The 16297-nt window shown below is 40.7% G+C and overlaps 1 protein-coding gene across 1 annotated transcript in view; it reads left to right on the top strand.

Annotated features, from left to right (window-relative positions):
• Window positions 1–16297, top strand: part of cd2ap (CD2-associated protein) — a 163847-nt gene that overhangs the window by 110894 nt on the left and 36656 nt on the right. The window contains 4 exon segments of the mRNA XM_055635595.1: window positions 510–601; window positions 2845–2943; window positions 14114–14170; window positions 15551–15581. Of these exon segments, the coding sequence (XP_055491570.1) occupies window positions 510–601; window positions 2845–2943; window positions 14114–14170; window positions 15551–15581 (279 nt within the window).

Genomic DNA, 16297 nt, shown 5'->3' with positions numbered 1-16297 from the left:
ATCTCTAACACTGTGCCATTGTGAAAACTGTAGAACATAGTGGACAGAAATATTGGCTTAATTTGTCCTCTTAATTGCTCAAAAGTTAACTAATAGTAAATATTTCTGAAGCACGGAACAAAGAAATATGAATAGTTCATTCCATGACTGTTTTACATTGACCTTGAATTGATAAATTTATCACCTGTATCCCTTTCATTGTGGGACCAAACATCTTTAAATAAGAAACAGAAGCACCATTTAGCACCTACAAAACGTTGTTTAATAAATGTGTGGGTTGACTGCTCGATCTTTCCTCATGTCACTGTCCCTTCGTCCTCTGTTCCCCCACCACAAGAACCAATTGAGTGAACATGTGTTGCACTCCCTCTGTTACATGCATACATTTGACTTTGATTAGTTTTTTAAAACTTAAAACGCTTAAAAAATTGAACTTTGTTTTTAATTAATTTAACTTTAAGCTTCCACAATTGTGTTAACACTCCTATCTTGTACATTTGTTTTGGTAGGTGAATATTGCAAAGCAGTTTTTGCATATGAAGCAACCAATGCAGATGAACTTAGCATTAAAGAAGGTGACCATATTCTGCTAATCAATAAGGTAAGTATTTTCTTGGATTAAAAAAAAAATAGAAGTAGGTAGTTTTTAATAACTCCATGCCAAAAATCTTTGTCTTGTATGAGAGAGATAGTACTGTTGATGGTCATGCTATTATTAAATAGCAACTTCCGGCTCTTCAATTTGGATAACTGACTTGCCAGAGTTCTATCACACCAAATACCTTGATGTGATGGAACTAAGTAGGAATGTTACAAATTTTTAGATTTTAAAAATCAAGCCTGTAATTTATTCCATCAGATAAAGCATAAAAAGAACTTTAATTTGATACCTAATTCACTTTCATATGTTAAGTATTAAAAAAGTTATGCTCATTTTCATACACGGAAATTAGCATCTTGTTCCCTATTGCGTTTTCATTGACTTAACACAAAAGCTGTGAACAAGGACAGTCAAAGGCCCATAACTTTCTGAAAAATTAAGAGAACTGAATGAAATTTTCAGTTATTATAGATTGAAGCATTCTGAAACAAATATGAAACATCTTACTTGAATGACCTGAAATTAAAGCATATAATTAGTTAGTTACCTAATTGAAGCTAATTACAAAATTGACCGTTGTGACGGAAATCGTAATAAACACCCAGACTGCCTTGAAAATTCAAAAATGTGATATTCTCAAGATCAGAAATGGTATTGTATTATATGCTGTAAGTCTGTAACAGACAGGTAAAGAAATTCCAATTTCTAGCAAAAGACCAAGTCTTTATGGAGAAGTCAGTTGCTAGCTGGTACATTGGCATATCATAATCAGTAGCATCATCATACTCCTCAGATTGCAACCAATAAGCAACTTTGTACACCTTATTTTTCCTCAACTTTTCAATATTGGCATTGTAAACTACAAGTTTTTGCTCTTCAATTACGCATGACATGCCTTTCTGCCCACTACTTTCCCATTAAGAATGCCCTCTAGATCATCACATTTGGAGTGGTCCAAATACGGATAATCTCTGCGAATGCTGTCTAAATCAGTCTCTTTTTCTGGGCATTTGAATTGGCAATTTTGCATTTCTTCTTCAGAGACATCTGTTCAAAATGTAAAGGAAAAAAACCCACTGAACAGCATTAACAGAAACAAGTTATTATTTGCAGTTTTAGAAGAAAAGGTAGAAATGATAAAGTTAAACGCTAAAACAAATAGTAAATACCCAACAAAAAATTCATATTCATCAGTTTCATCAAATCAATCTAATTCATCTAATCAATTCAATTACTCGATCTAAACATCTATCCATTTCTTAAGAAATGGCTACAATTTTTAAATAGCCTAAGTATCCAAATACCAATAACAAACTGATCCCATTCACGCAAGAATTCACAATATAACATGATTTTTAAATCTCACTTTGTCATGACTTTATATGCCAAATGGAAGGAATTTAATGTTTAATTCCCATAAATTAATCCAGAATCATCCACACTCAAGATAATGTACCCTTTCCTCCCAACTTCATCAGGAAGTGTAGTTTTCAGACTGTTACCCATAAAACTGCTGTGTAATTGCATTAGATAATGTTCCATCATCTTCCATTATATTCCTGCAGCTGCATGTTCTGTGGCCCTTTGAGTCCCTGTGGCCATTCAACCTGTGGGTTTTGCGGCTGCTGCTGTCTCAGAACATGAGACAATCCACAAGTAGCAATAAAGCCTTGGGTGTGAATGCAGAAATTCTACCCATGGACTCCTATGTTGTCCTGTCAAAGGCCTTTGGATCTGCTTTTAAATGAAACTGATGGAAAGAGATTTAAAACCGATAAAATAATTGAAATAAGTGATTTAAAAAATAATGACTAGTCACATTTCAAGAAAAAAAACTTAAATACTTAAATGTTCAAAAAATAATAATCTTTCCTATCATACCTTTCAATTATCTATAATCCCATTGAAATGAATGGAGACACGTATCCTTATCCATGGCTGGCACAAACCAAATTGAATTGTGTTCCACCCACAGACTCAATGCAGCTTTTTCAGCTAGCACATGCAGAAGAACTTACTATAATTGGCAAAAAGCTATGTTTCATGTCATTGATTGTAAACATGAAGATGCTCTTAAATTCTTTTCAGGTTTCACTTATTTTAGCTGAAAGATTCATCATCTAATGTGTATCATTTGCTTTAGCTTATAGTAAAAATTCAATGGCCACATGTTCTTGGTAACTGCTATCTTTTAAATGTTATTAAAAGATGCAATTTGTCTAATTTTCATTCCTTTATTGTAGGACACAGGAGACAAAGGATGGTGGAAAGGAGAACTAAGCGGCAAGCAAGGCGTTTTCCCAGACAACTTTGTCGTCATGCTTTCAGAAACTGGAAGAGAGGTACTTTAGTGCTATGGATTTGACTTTCAGGCAGAAACTTCTTCCTTTTTCAATTATAAAACTGCTGATTAATAGGATCCGGCAGAAGAGCATTAATTACATGTGAAAGTTTAGAGGAACGAAGAAGTGAATGGCATGAGGAACCCATTGTGGAGGATTTATGGGTACCATGTGAGGAAAAGAGCAATAAATACATAAAAGTAGTAGGTCAGAAAATAATGTGTTCTGCCATTTAATAGGACAAAGACTGATCTGATTTTTTAATTTGATTTCCCATTCTGGTCTCCTCGTGACTCCACTGCAGAACAAAAATCTCCGTCTTGAATATATTCAATGATTTATTTCCCTCTGGATCAGACAATTCCAAAAGTTTGAAAGAGGGAATATCTGCTCCTTAACTAGGACAATTGTTATTTTAGAGCTATGATCATTTGTTCTAGATTATCCCCATGAAGGAAATTATCCTCCCAGTGTCTACCAAGTCATGCCCCTTCCGAATCTTACCTTTCAATGGGTTCACCTTTCATTTTTCAGAACAGCCAAATATTCCCCGGAAGATGATTTTTTTTTTTTTACTGCATCAATCAAACCTGTACACCACTTCTAACATGTCAAGAATATATGCGAATATACCCGTACTAAAATGGGGCCAGAACTATACATGGTGCAGGCGGGGTCTCACCAATGCACTGTATAGATATAGCCATACATCCCCTTTGCAATGAAACCCAACATTACTTTCCTAATTGTTCGCTGTACTGCGTGCTATTTTGTGTTTTACGCACAATGATATCCAGATTTTTCTGTATGTAAGATTCTGTAGTTTTTGCCTCTGTCATTGACTTGCCACTTAGTTCTTCTTTCCATCATCCCTTTTCCAAAGTTTCCGACAGTAAATGAACAAAGAATATTTTTTATAATCTTTCAATAACATTTAAAATATAGCATTTACTAAGGGCATTTAGTTATTGAACTTTTACTAAAAGTGAAATGCAAATATGTTGACTAGTTCCTCTTTATTCATCCATTATATGCTCAAAAAACATGAATACATTTGTCAGAAGTGACTTTTCTTGCATGGAACCAACTTGGCACTACTTTGAATTATTATTTTACAAATGTCCTGCTGCTCCTTCATTTCCAGAATTTTCCCAATGAAGCTGTTGGTTTAATTAGCCTACAGTTTCTTGTATTCTATTTCCCTCCTTTTTAATAGGAATGTTAGATCAGTGGTTTTCTAGTCCACTGGAACCTAAAGGATTTTTTTTATAACCAGTGCATCATCTCTTTGCAGCTGCTTTTGTTGATGCAAGTATGTATGCCATCTGGTCCTGGGAACTTGCCAACCTTCAGTCAAATTTGTTTTCTTTAATCATAGAGATAAATTCAGAGAGATAAATCATAAATTCACTGGAATTTAGAAGGATGAGAGGGGATCTTATAGAAACATATCAAATTATAAAAGCACTGGACAAGCTAGCTGCAGGAAAAAAATTCCCTATGTTGGGGGAGTCCAGAACCAGGGGGCCACAGTCTAAGAATAAAGAGGAGGCCATTTAAAACTGAGAAGAGAAAAAACATTTTCACCCAGAGAGTTGTGAATTTGTAGAATTCCCTGCCATAGAAGGCAGTGGAGGTCAATTCACTGGATGAATTTAAGAGAGAGTTATAGAGCTCTTGGGGCTAACGGAATCATGGGATATGGGGAGAAGGCAGGCATGGGTTACTGACTGGATGATCAGCCATGATCACAATGAATTGCGGTGCTGGCTTGAAGGGCCGAATGGCCTCCTACTGCACCCATTTTTTATGTTTCTATTCCTCTCCCACCACTGGATTTTCCACTATTATTACAGAGATCCTCCTCCTATTTTCTACAGTCAACATATTTAGAAATGTTTTTATTCATTTCTCTGCCTTCCTCCATTGGAGGCAGCAACTGAGGAATTGTATCTCTCCACGTATACCCTCTGAGGCTTTTGCTCTTTTAATGTTGCTGGATTGCTAACTCACTTTGAAATTTTCCCTATACTTTAGTCATATTTTTGCTGGTATCTTGAATGTTATCACTCAGCTGCCTTTCAATTTATCTTAACTAAGTTCACATCAGGACTTTATTTCTTAAAAAGAAAAGATACCCATGACAATGTTGAAAATCTCCTTAAATGCCTGCCACTGCCAATCTTGTCTTTCAAATATTTTTTTTTTAACTGGTGTTGAACCTAATTAAAAACAAAGAAAAAGCTTGAATCCCTTTTCTCTTTCCCAGTTCTGGTAAAGATCTTTGATCTGAAATGTCAGAGCTAGTCCATTGCAACCTTTACAGAATATAAGGAATTATTGAAATTCGCAAAAAATATACGTGGTGCTGAAAATAAAATTAAAATAAAGAAATGCCAGAATGCCTTTTCTCTTTTCCAGTCTGACCAATGTCTTAGATCTGTAATATCAGCTCTATTTCCATCTCCACATATGCTGCCTGACCAATAACATTGGGGAGAATACGTGTTCGGCACGGACTAGAAGGGTCGAGATGGCCTGTTTCCGTGCTGTTATATGGTTATATGTTATATGGTTATTAACCATCTGTCTTTATTTGTAATCACATTTTACCATACTAAAGTTCCTGGTTTTAGTGGCATTTTTTTTCGTGGCAGTTTCTTGCTTTTAATCTAAATGTAAATTTCATAATTTTGTGATCAATCTTCCTTGAAGTTTAATTACCATGTTTCATTAATTAATATTGTTTCATTACATAATGGTACATCTGAAATAGTCCTATCTCTGATTATTTCCATGACATATTCTGAACCTTTTGCAAATTCACTTTGAATGCATCCTCAAGGTAACTATTGTTAATTTAATTGGTGCAATGAGGGGAGAGCAGAAGTTATTAGAGGGGCAGGGTGAAGGATATACAGTTCTAATGATGCTGAGAATTCTTCAGTTTGCTATCTCATATTGAAACAAAGAATTTTGAAACTTGAGCTTTTAGGAGCAGCACAGTGGCGCCTCTGGTAGAGCTGCTGCCTCACAGCTCCAGAGTCCTGGGTTTGGTCCTGACCTCGGCTGCCCTCTGTGGGGAGTTTGTATGTTCTCCCTGTAACAATGTAGGTGTCTTCCATATGCTCCAGTTCCCTCCCATTTGCCAAAGACGGGCGAGCTTGTAGGTTAATTCGACTCTGTAATTGTAGGTTGGGAATGGGTGAGAAAATAGGGTAACATTGAGCTGGTGAGCACAGGCAATCAATGGATGGTGTAGTCTAAGTGGGCAGAAGGGCCTGTTACCATGCTGTATCTTTCAATTAATCAAATGAGAAATTAAAATTAAACTTTGCTACCAATTTGAACAAAGGAGGCTCTGTAATGCTGTTCAGGTAAATTAAGAAGCAAAAGTCCTTGCAGGTGAGGCAGAGGTTAACTGGCACCTCATCCACTGTATCAGTTCTCGGTGCACTCGTATATACCGGCGAGACCAAGCGCAGACTGGGCGCTTGTTTCACTGAACACTGCTCTGTGCGCCTTGGCCTACGTGATTTCCCGGTTGTTAAACTTTTTAACTCCACTTCCCATTCCTTTATTGACCTTTGTGTCCTGGGCCTCCTCCACTCTCAGAGTGAAGCCACACACAAATTGGAGGAACAGCACCTCATACTTCGCTTGGGCAGCTTACAGCGCAGTGGTATGAATATTACATAGAAACATAGAAAATAGGTACAGGAGTAGGCCATTCGGCCCTTCGAGCCTGCACCGCCATTCAATATGATCATGGCTGATCATCCAATTCCGTATCCCGTACCTGCCTTCTCTCCATACCCCCTGATCCCTTTAGCCACAAGAGCTACATCTAACTCCCTCTAAAATATAGCCAATGAACTGGCCTCAACTACCCTCTGTGGCAGAGAATTTCAGAGACTCGCCACTCTCTGTGTAAAAAATGTTTTTCTCATCTCAGTCCTAAAAGATTTCCCTTTTATCCTTAAACTGTGACCCCTTGTTCTGGACTTCCCCAACATCGGGAACAATCTTCCTCTAGCCAACATCGGGAACAAAATTCCATCTAGCCTGTCCAACCCCTTAAGAATTTTGTAAGTTTCTATAAGATCCCCCCTCAATCTTCTAAATTCTAGCGAGTACAAGCCGAGTCTATCCAGTCTTTCTTCATATGAAAGTCCTGACATCCCAGGAATCAGTCTGGTAAACCTTCTCTGTGCTCCCTCTATGGCAATAATGTCCTTCCTCAGATTAGGAGACCAAAACTGTACGCAATACTCCAGGCATGGTCTCCACCAAGACCCTGTACAACTGCAGTAGAATCTCCCTGCTCCTATACTTAAATCCTTTTGCTATGAATGCTAACATACACCATTCACTTTCTTCACTGCCTGTTGCACCTGCATGCCTACTTTCAATGACTGGTATACCATGATACCCAGGTCTCATTGCATCTCCCCTTTTCCTAATCGGCCACCATTCAGATAATAGTCTACTTACTACGGACAATCTCCTCCCCAACGATCGGGAGCACTGTCCACCTGCTGCAGCACGGAGAACTGACTTGGCTCACCGTCTCGGTAGGAGGAACGAAGGAGGTCACCTGGTACACCAACTCTTCCGGGTGGGTCCCTTCGCCCCCACCCCTTCCTATGCTCAGGAGCTGCGGCGAGACGGGCCACGCCTCCCATGCTCTCCTCGGCCCCGCCACCGCGGGGTGAATCCCCGGAACCTGAGGACTCTGCACCGGGCTCAGCGATCAGCTGATCTGGTGAGTCCATCCCCCTCCAGGATTGGTTTAGTGAACGCCAGATCCCTGGCAAACAAGACTTTTATACTGAGGGATTTCTTCTGCTCACGTGGACTGGATTTCCTCTGTGTGACTGAGACTTGGATGGGTCCAGGTGAGTGCAGCGCTCTTGTTGAGCTATTACCGGCTGGCTGCTCTTATTTCAACTCACCGCGGATATCGGGCCGTGGAGGAGGAACAGCGGCTGTTTATAAAAATAACTTTAAGTGCAGGCAATGCCCTCTATCATCTTCTTTCTCCAGTTTCGAAGCAACTTTATTTGAAGTGGGCCGCTCCAAACCGGTGCTTTGTGCGGTCATCTACCGACCGCCCAAGTATAATAAGGACTTTGTAAATGAATTCTCTGATTTTCTGGCTGGGATCGTGCCCAACTATGATCGTGTCCTTTTGGTTGGGGACTTTAACATCCATGTGTGCTGTCCTGCTAAGCCGTTAGTGAAGGACTTTTTCAGCCTTGTGGACTCTTTTGATTTTGTCCAGTGTGTGTCTGGTCCCACACACGAACATGGACATACACTGGACCTTGTTCTCTCTCATGGCTTGTCTGTGTTGAATTTGGAAATCTCTGATAGTGTGTTTTCAGATCATATGCCTGTATTGTTTGATGTCAATTTCTCTTGTGAAGCAATTTTGCCTGTGGTGTCTGCTCGGCGCTGTCGGTCTTTTAGCCCTTTTACTGCTGGCAAGTTCTCTGCTGCTTTCGATCAGCTCTGCGCCCCCTCTGCGTCCATTCCTCTTGGTACGGAGGAGATTAGTTCGTGGTTTCATTCTTCATGCAGGACTATACTGGACTCTGTGGCTCCGTTAAGATCGTTGAAGCCGAGGGCTAAACCTGAACCCTGGTTCAGTGCAGTGACTCGTGCAGCACGACGGGAGTGTCGTAGAGCTGAGCGAAAGTGGAGGAAGGACAGGCTACAGGTTTCACTTCAAATTCTCAGGGACTGTTGGCGTCACTACCAAAACAGTGTTAAAAAGGCCAAGAGAGAGTACCTGTCTAAAATTATTGTGTCAAAGTGTAACAACCCTCGTGTGCTATTTGAAATCATTGACTCTGTTCTAAATGCCCCACAGCCTGTCTGTCTGGAAGCTTCAACTGAAATGTGTAATGACTTCCTGCACTTTTTTGTTGATAAGGTTGTTTCCTTAAGGGCTAACATTTCAGCACCTGCCTCTGACCCTTCTGTTTCGGTCCCTTGCCTGGTGGTATTCAACAAGTTTGAGCCTGTGACTATATCGTATTTAAAGGATGTGGTTTCCCATATTAAGCCATCGGGTTCTCCTTGTGATGCGGTCCCTCCACATCTTTTTAAGGAGGTTTTCTCTAGTATAGGGCAGTCGGTTCTTACCATTATTAACAGCAGCTTGTGTTCTGGGGTTGTCCCCATGAGTTTTAAGCATGCGGTAGTGCAACCACTACTTAAGAAACCTGGCCTGGATCAATCTGTTCTGGCCAATTTTAGACCCATCTCGAAATTGCCTTTTATTTCTAAATTACTGGAGAGAGTTGTTTATGCTCAGCTAAAACTATTCCTGGAGGAGCATGATATTCGGGAGATCTTCCAGTCTGGATTTAAAACCATGCACAGCACGGAGTCAGCATTGCTAAGGGTTTTTAACGATATCCTCCTGGCTAATGATTCTGGGGATTGTGTGGTTCTTGTCCTGCTGGACTTGTCTGCCGCCTTTGATACGGTGGACCATAATATCTTATTATCTCGGCTACAGCAGTTAGTGGGCATCTGCGACAGTGCCCTGGGATGGTTCAGGTCCTATCTGGCGGGCAGAACCATGTGTGTTAGCCTTGCTGGGTTTGAATCCTCTTCCGCTCCCCTGTCATATGGGGTTCCACAGGGTTCGATTCTGGGGCCCCTGCTTTTCTCGCTGTACATACTTCCTCTGGGTTCCATCCTTAGAAAGCATGGCATCTCCTTCCACTGTTATGCAGATGATACCCAGCTTTATTTGCCGCTGAGGGGGGAAGATGCCTTTTCTGTAAAATCGCTTCTGTCTTGTTTTGATGACATTAAGTCCTGGTTGGCCCTAAACTTTCTTGGATTTAATGAAAAGAAGACAGAGGTGATTTTATTTGATCCCAATGGCTGCCGTGAACCTCCATTTGTTGATTTAGGTCCATTGTCAAGGTACGTGAAGCCAACAGTTGTGAACCTGGGTTTTAGGATGGACAGTGACTTTAAATTAGATCGCCAAATATGCGCGGTGGTTAAGTCCAGCTTCTTTCACCTAAGGAAGCTGGCGAAGGTGAAGCCCATTCTCGAGCGGCAGCATTTTGAGACAGTAATCCATGCCTTTATTACATCTAGGCTGGATTACTGTAACGCGCTCTATTTTGGTGTTGCTCGTTCTTCACTGGCTCATCTCCAGTTGGTTCAGAATGCTGCTGCTCGCCTTTTAACAGGGACTCGAAAGAGGGAGCACATATCGCCAATTCTGGCCTCCCTACACTGGCTCCCGGTGCACTTTCGGGTTCATTTTAAGTTACTGTTATTTGTTTTTAAATCTCTGAATGGGCTCGCCCCGCCTTACCTCTCTGAGCTGCTCCACCCATACACTCCTGCCCGGTCCCTCAGGTCAGCTGGTCAGCTGCTCCTGGAGGTACCGAGGTCTAGTCGGAGGCTCAGAGGGGATAGAGCCTTCTCTGTTGCTGCTCCGGCACTCTGGAACACCCTGCCACTGCACATCAGACAGGCCCCCTCACTGTCCATCTTCAAATCCAGTGTTAAAACGCATTTGTACTCCCTGGCTTTTGACCATGCCTGAGGCTTTGCTTCTGTTTGTGGTGTTTTTGATGTTTCTTTATTTTACATGTCTTTTCCTACTATTTCTTTTGATTGTTATTTTTGGTGTGTATTAACTTTTTTGTCAATGATTAGTGATGTACAGCACTTTGTTGCAGCTATGTTTGTTTTTAAAGTGCTCTATAAATAAAATTATTATTATTATTATTATTATTTCCTGTTTTTGCCACCAAAGTGGATAACCTCACATTTATCCACATTATACTGCATCTGCCATGCATTTGCCTATTCACCCAGCCTATCCAAGTCATCTTGCAGCCTCCTAGCATCTTCCTCACAGCTAACACTGCCCCCCAGCTTCGTGTCATCCGCAAACTTGGAGATGTTGCATTCAATTCCCTCGTCCAAATCATTAATATCACCATATTGATTTAGCTATTTTCAAGTAACCCCTGCATTCCCTCTCTCTCCCTGCCCTTTCCCCACCCTAGTCATCCCGCTAGTTCCAATGTTTACATCCATATATCCCTTTGTTGTCCCCTCTTCCATGTCAACCATGGACCATTGTGGGCTTCACCTTTCCTTGGTCATCAGTGATGGCTCAGATTTGTTTTCTCTCCCTTGCCGACTCTCACTCTGAAGAAGAGTCTCGACCTGAAACATCACCCATTCCTTCTCTCCAGAGATGCCGCCTGACTCGATGAGTTACTCCAGTATTTTGTGTCTATCTTTGGTGTAAATCAGCATCTGCAGTTCCTTCCTACACAACTTGCACTAGTGTCGGGTAGTTGTGTTTTCCAGCACTCTTAGATTTCTAGTAGGCATGGTTTTCTGTGTTACAGCAAATCTTTTTTCCCCCCTTCTGTTCTCACCCATCCCCCATCAACATTAACACAAACCAGATTTGCAGCCACTAATAAGCCTTTCTTAGTCAACAACTATCTGTGTCTTCTGTTTTCTCTAGTTCTCCATTCTATAACTGATATCCCTTTTTCCAGACAAAAAAGTGTAGCAATGTTACAAAATTTTGAGATTTTAAAAATCGTCTGCAATTTATCCCATCAGATAAAGCATAAAAAGAAGTTTAATTTGACACCTAATTTACTTTCATATCTCAAGTATTTAAAAGGTTATGGCCATTTTCATACTCGGAAATTAGCATCTTGTTCCCTATTGATTTTCTATGGACATAACAAAAAAGCTGTGATCGTGGACAGTAAAAAGCCCATAACTTTCTTTAAAATTAAGAGAACTGAATGAAATTTTCAGTTATCATAGATTGAAGCATTCTGAAACAAATATAAATCAATCTTACTTGGATGACCTGAAATTAAAGCATATAATTAGTTAGTTACCCAATTGGAGCAAATTTCAAACTTCAATTACTAGATCTAAACATCTATCTATTTCTTAATAAATTATTAACATTTTTAAATAGCCTAAGTGTCCAAATAATATTCACAAATAATTCACAATAAAACATGATTTTTAAATCTCATTTACATTAATTTATAGGCCAAATGGAAGGAATTTAGTGTTCAATTGCAGTAAATTAAATTCAATTTAAATCGGCTTTCTAGTGGGTTCCTGTGAACGCGCTGGTTTAGAACGTTCACATTGCGCTAGATTTGTACCCTCAAATGCCCAGAAAAATACTACGGGATATAATGGACCCAAAATGAGCTACTCGCAACTTTAAACTTTGTATTAAGGTTCTTAAGAAGCCCTTTTTAATGTAAAAATAAACAGCCTACCTTCTGTTGTCTGCTGTATGAGGCCCTGTCGGTGGTCGGGGGTTTAGAGGTTAATTTTTAACCTACTACAGGTGCACAACCTTTTATCCGAAAGCCTTGGGACCAGACACTTGTCGGATTTCGGACATTTTCGGATTTCAGAATGGAAGATTTTTAGCGTAGATTAGGTAGGTAGCGCGGGCGGCTTGAAAAGTCTGGAGCTGCTGCCTCCTCCCGGGTGACCGGGAGACTCATTGCATAAATGTTAGTCAGTTAGTTTGGAGGGATTTTATGTGGTGGTGGTGGAGTCGGGGTGAAGGGGGAAACTTTAATTCTTAGTCCCCTACCTGGTCGGCGACTCCCAACCTCGCGGAGCTGGGGGCTCCGTCCGGCCGCGGGCGGCGCCGGTTGGAGCTCCGACCCCGGCAACTCTACCCCTGGCTGCGAGGCGCTCCAAATCCAGCGCCGCCCGCGGTCGGACGTCCCAGCTCCGGGAATGTCGGGAGTCGGCAGCGTCGCAGCGCTGGGATACCAGCGGGGAGCGGGCAATGCCTTACCGGGTCGCCGTGCGGCAAGCTCCGGAACGCTGTGGCCGCCGACACACAACATCGCGGAGCGTCGCTGGATTTGGAGCCGCGGAGTTGGGGGCTCCGTCCGGCCGCGGGCGGCGCCGGTTGGAGCTCCAATCCCGGCAACTCTACCCCTGGCTGCGCGGCTCCAAATCCAGCGACGCTCCGCGATGTTGTGTGTCGGCGGCCACAGCGCTCCGGAGCTTGCCGCACGGCGACCCGGTAAGGCATTGCCCGCTCCCTGCTGGTTTCCCAGCGCTGCGACGCTGCCGACTCCCGACATTTGCGGAGCTGGGGCGTCCGGCCACGGGCCGCGCTGGATTTGGAGCGCCTCGCAGCCAGGGGTAGAGTTGCCGGGGTCGGAACTACAACTGGCGCCGCCCGCAGCCCCAACGGCCACAGCGCTGCGGAGCTTACTGCACGGCGACCCGGTAAGGCATTGACCGCTCCCCGCCTCTCCGACCAGGTAGGGGACTAAGAATTAAAGTTTACCCCTTCACCCCCCCTTCACATAAAAGCCCTCCAAACTAACTGACTAACATTTAAGCAATGATTTACAGATGTTTAAGCGTCTCCCGGTCTCCAGGGAGGAGGCAGCCGCTACAGTAGTACAGACCTGGGTTGACCGTGGGTCGTTTTGGGTCAAGTTTGGCGCCAAGCGCGAGCTTTGGTGCGCAGACGACATCGGGAAAAAATGGCCAGTTTTCGGAGCTTTTCGGTTTCTGGAACACCGGATAAAATGTTGTGCACCTGTATAACAATTATATAAAGCCTTTAAAACTAAAAATAACTAAAGCAACAGAATATTCCAGCGATTTTCCGTTAATTGAACAGCCTAGGGAAAATCGTGTTTTAAACCCGCCCCCCTCTTAATGGCGGCAAAATCGCGCACACGGGCTGGGACAGATTTTCAGCGACGCTTCAGGTAGGCTTTGCAACATATCTACAAAGTGCTGGAGTAACTCAGCATGCTGCCTAACATGCTGAGTTACTCCAACACCTTATGCATTTTTTCCCTTAAACCAGCACCTGTAATTCCTTATGTCTACATTCCTTTTTTTCATGAGCATCCCCTTTTTGCAATTTGAATCATGCTGGTTTTCTAACTTTCCCCAGTTGTGATGAAAGTGTCATCAACTGCGACATAAACTCTGTTTTTTTTTCAATGCACTTTTACCTCACTTGTTGCATATTTTCAATGTTCTCTATTTTTATTTTGGAGCTTCGCATCCAAAATTTAAAAATTGGTTTTCAGTTATTTAAATGCAATTGGTACTGCAACTAAAACTGTTAACATTTTTAATACAGGTTATAGCTGCTCCAAAAGCTCCTTCAAAATTACCTCCAAAGCCAGACCTTGATGAGGTAAGTCATTTCTAGGGAGAATTACGTTTTTTTGTTTTATAGTAAGTTTCAATGTGATTTGAGTATTAGCTGTAGTGTATTACACACATTTTTAGAACAAAAATCTAAAATATTGTAGCATGTCAAGGTTTAAAAGTAATAAAATGCATTAGTTCATTTGCAAGGATTTGATATTGAGATCTCATTAGAAAATTGAGGATATAATAAGAATATATATTTTTCTAAATGAATAGGAAATAAAAGATAACTAAGAAAATTAAATCATATGATGTATTTTAATATGTTCATTAATTCCTTCAATTCAATTTGAGGTATATTGTAAGTTCCATGCTTCATTTAGTGTGATGATCTTCTGTAGAATAGGGATGTAAATATTTTGCACTAGTACATTTTGACCTGTGGTCTTTATATAAAAGGAAACAAAACTGATCTTAGGCTAATTTCTCTTTTATATCTCTCCCATAAGAGTCAACCATTTGTTTAATCAACCATCAGTTTAATCAGTCCGTTATTTTCCTAACATCCCAAAAATGCATGTTTATTCCCTACATAAACTCAATAATTTGGTAAATACAAAATATTTTTGTAATCGGATAGATGTGGCAGTGGTTACTTAAGAATGTGGTTTGTTGCCAATATATTTAAGCATTTTTTTTAAAAAAAAGCTAAATAATGAAGAAAGAAGATGATCTTCGGAATATAAGTTGATTTAAAACAAACATTTCTTTGAAATTGGTCACCATTCTTGTGTACGCAAATGCTTGTGTAGGCAAATGCTTGTGTAGGCAAATGTAGCAGTGTCAACTAAGAGCAAATAATTTAATGATTAGATGAAGTGTTTAGTTCAGTTTATTTCTGTGATGTTTGCAATCGCATATGGAAATTAATTTGTGGTGAAGACTATTTAGCAAAACCTCCTTGTCTTGCATCTAATTTTTCTAAAAATGATTTTAAGTGGATGACACAAAAAAGGACATTATTATTTAACACTTCCATAATTTTAGATTTCCTTTATTCCTTTAGTTAACTTCTTTTCTTGCCCTTAAAGGAATAAATAGCCTGCTTCCTTAAGGTAATTTGGCCATTCTGCATTTTATTATAATGAACTTCACTATACCTTTTCATTTTGCTGCAAAGTAAAACTCAGCATCAAAGTTCTCCCTCTGCAGTCTGCCTTACATTTGCCAGATTTATTTTGTGATCCATGTGTTTTAGCTTTTATCATTCAAATATTTGACAGATACATCAATAAAATGAAGCTCTGAGATGTTATAGCATAAAGCTCGAGTTCAAAGGGGTTGGGTTACAATTGGGCATTTGCACTAGAACAGCCAATTCCTTAAGTCACTATTTAAATTATGATTTTATGTTTATTTACAGAAACCAAAAAAGCCTCTGCCACCAACAAAAGGTACGGTACAACAAAAGCTGTTGAAATGTACCATTTTAGTTTTGTGCCATGAAGAGCAAATGGATACTTTTGTTTCTTGTAACATTTGAAATAATTATTCTGCAGAAAAAAACAATTAATTTACCTAAACATTGTTCAGAATGTTTCTTGTCCAGTGTGTGGTATAATTGCTGTGGTGATGCAGGGAATTGTGGCAGGCACAACAACTGAAACAACCCGATTAATCTACTTTGGTGACATTGATGGTACACCAACAATTTGCTGGAACTCCCTTTTTCTTTAGTGGGCAGCTCTTCAGCTTCTGATTCTGAGCTCAAATGTGCTGCAATTAAGCGGAGATTGCAGCCATTCAAGTTGTATGTGGAGTAGTAAAATTCTTTGTTTTTAATGAAGTAAAGTAGATTGGAGATCAGAGGGAAAGCATTTGACCTCTCCTTTCCAAAAGGAATACAACTCAGATTTGCCTTCTAGATGTATTGTTATATTTCAGGTACAAAGGGCAAGTCAAAAATACCATTGAGTACAAGAGCTGAGATGTTATGTTACAGTGATACAATGCTGGTTAGGCTGCTCTGGAATATTGCTGGGAGCAACTACAGATGATGGTTTAAACCGAAGATAGACACAAAATGTTGGAGTAACTCAGCGGGACAAGCAGCATCTCTGGATAAAAGGAATGGGTGACGTTTTGGGTCGAGACCCTTCTTTAGTCTGAA

This window comes from Leucoraja erinacea, chromosome 5 (genome assembly GCF_028641065.1).
Source record: "Leucoraja erinacea ecotype New England chromosome 5, Leri_hhj_1, whole genome shotgun sequence".
NCBI classification, from domain to species: domain Eukaryota; kingdom Metazoa; phylum Chordata; class Chondrichthyes; order Rajiformes; family Rajidae; genus Leucoraja; species Leucoraja erinaceus.
Note: the sequence above shows the minus strand (reverse complement) of the source record. Positions and strands in the feature narration are given on the sequence as shown.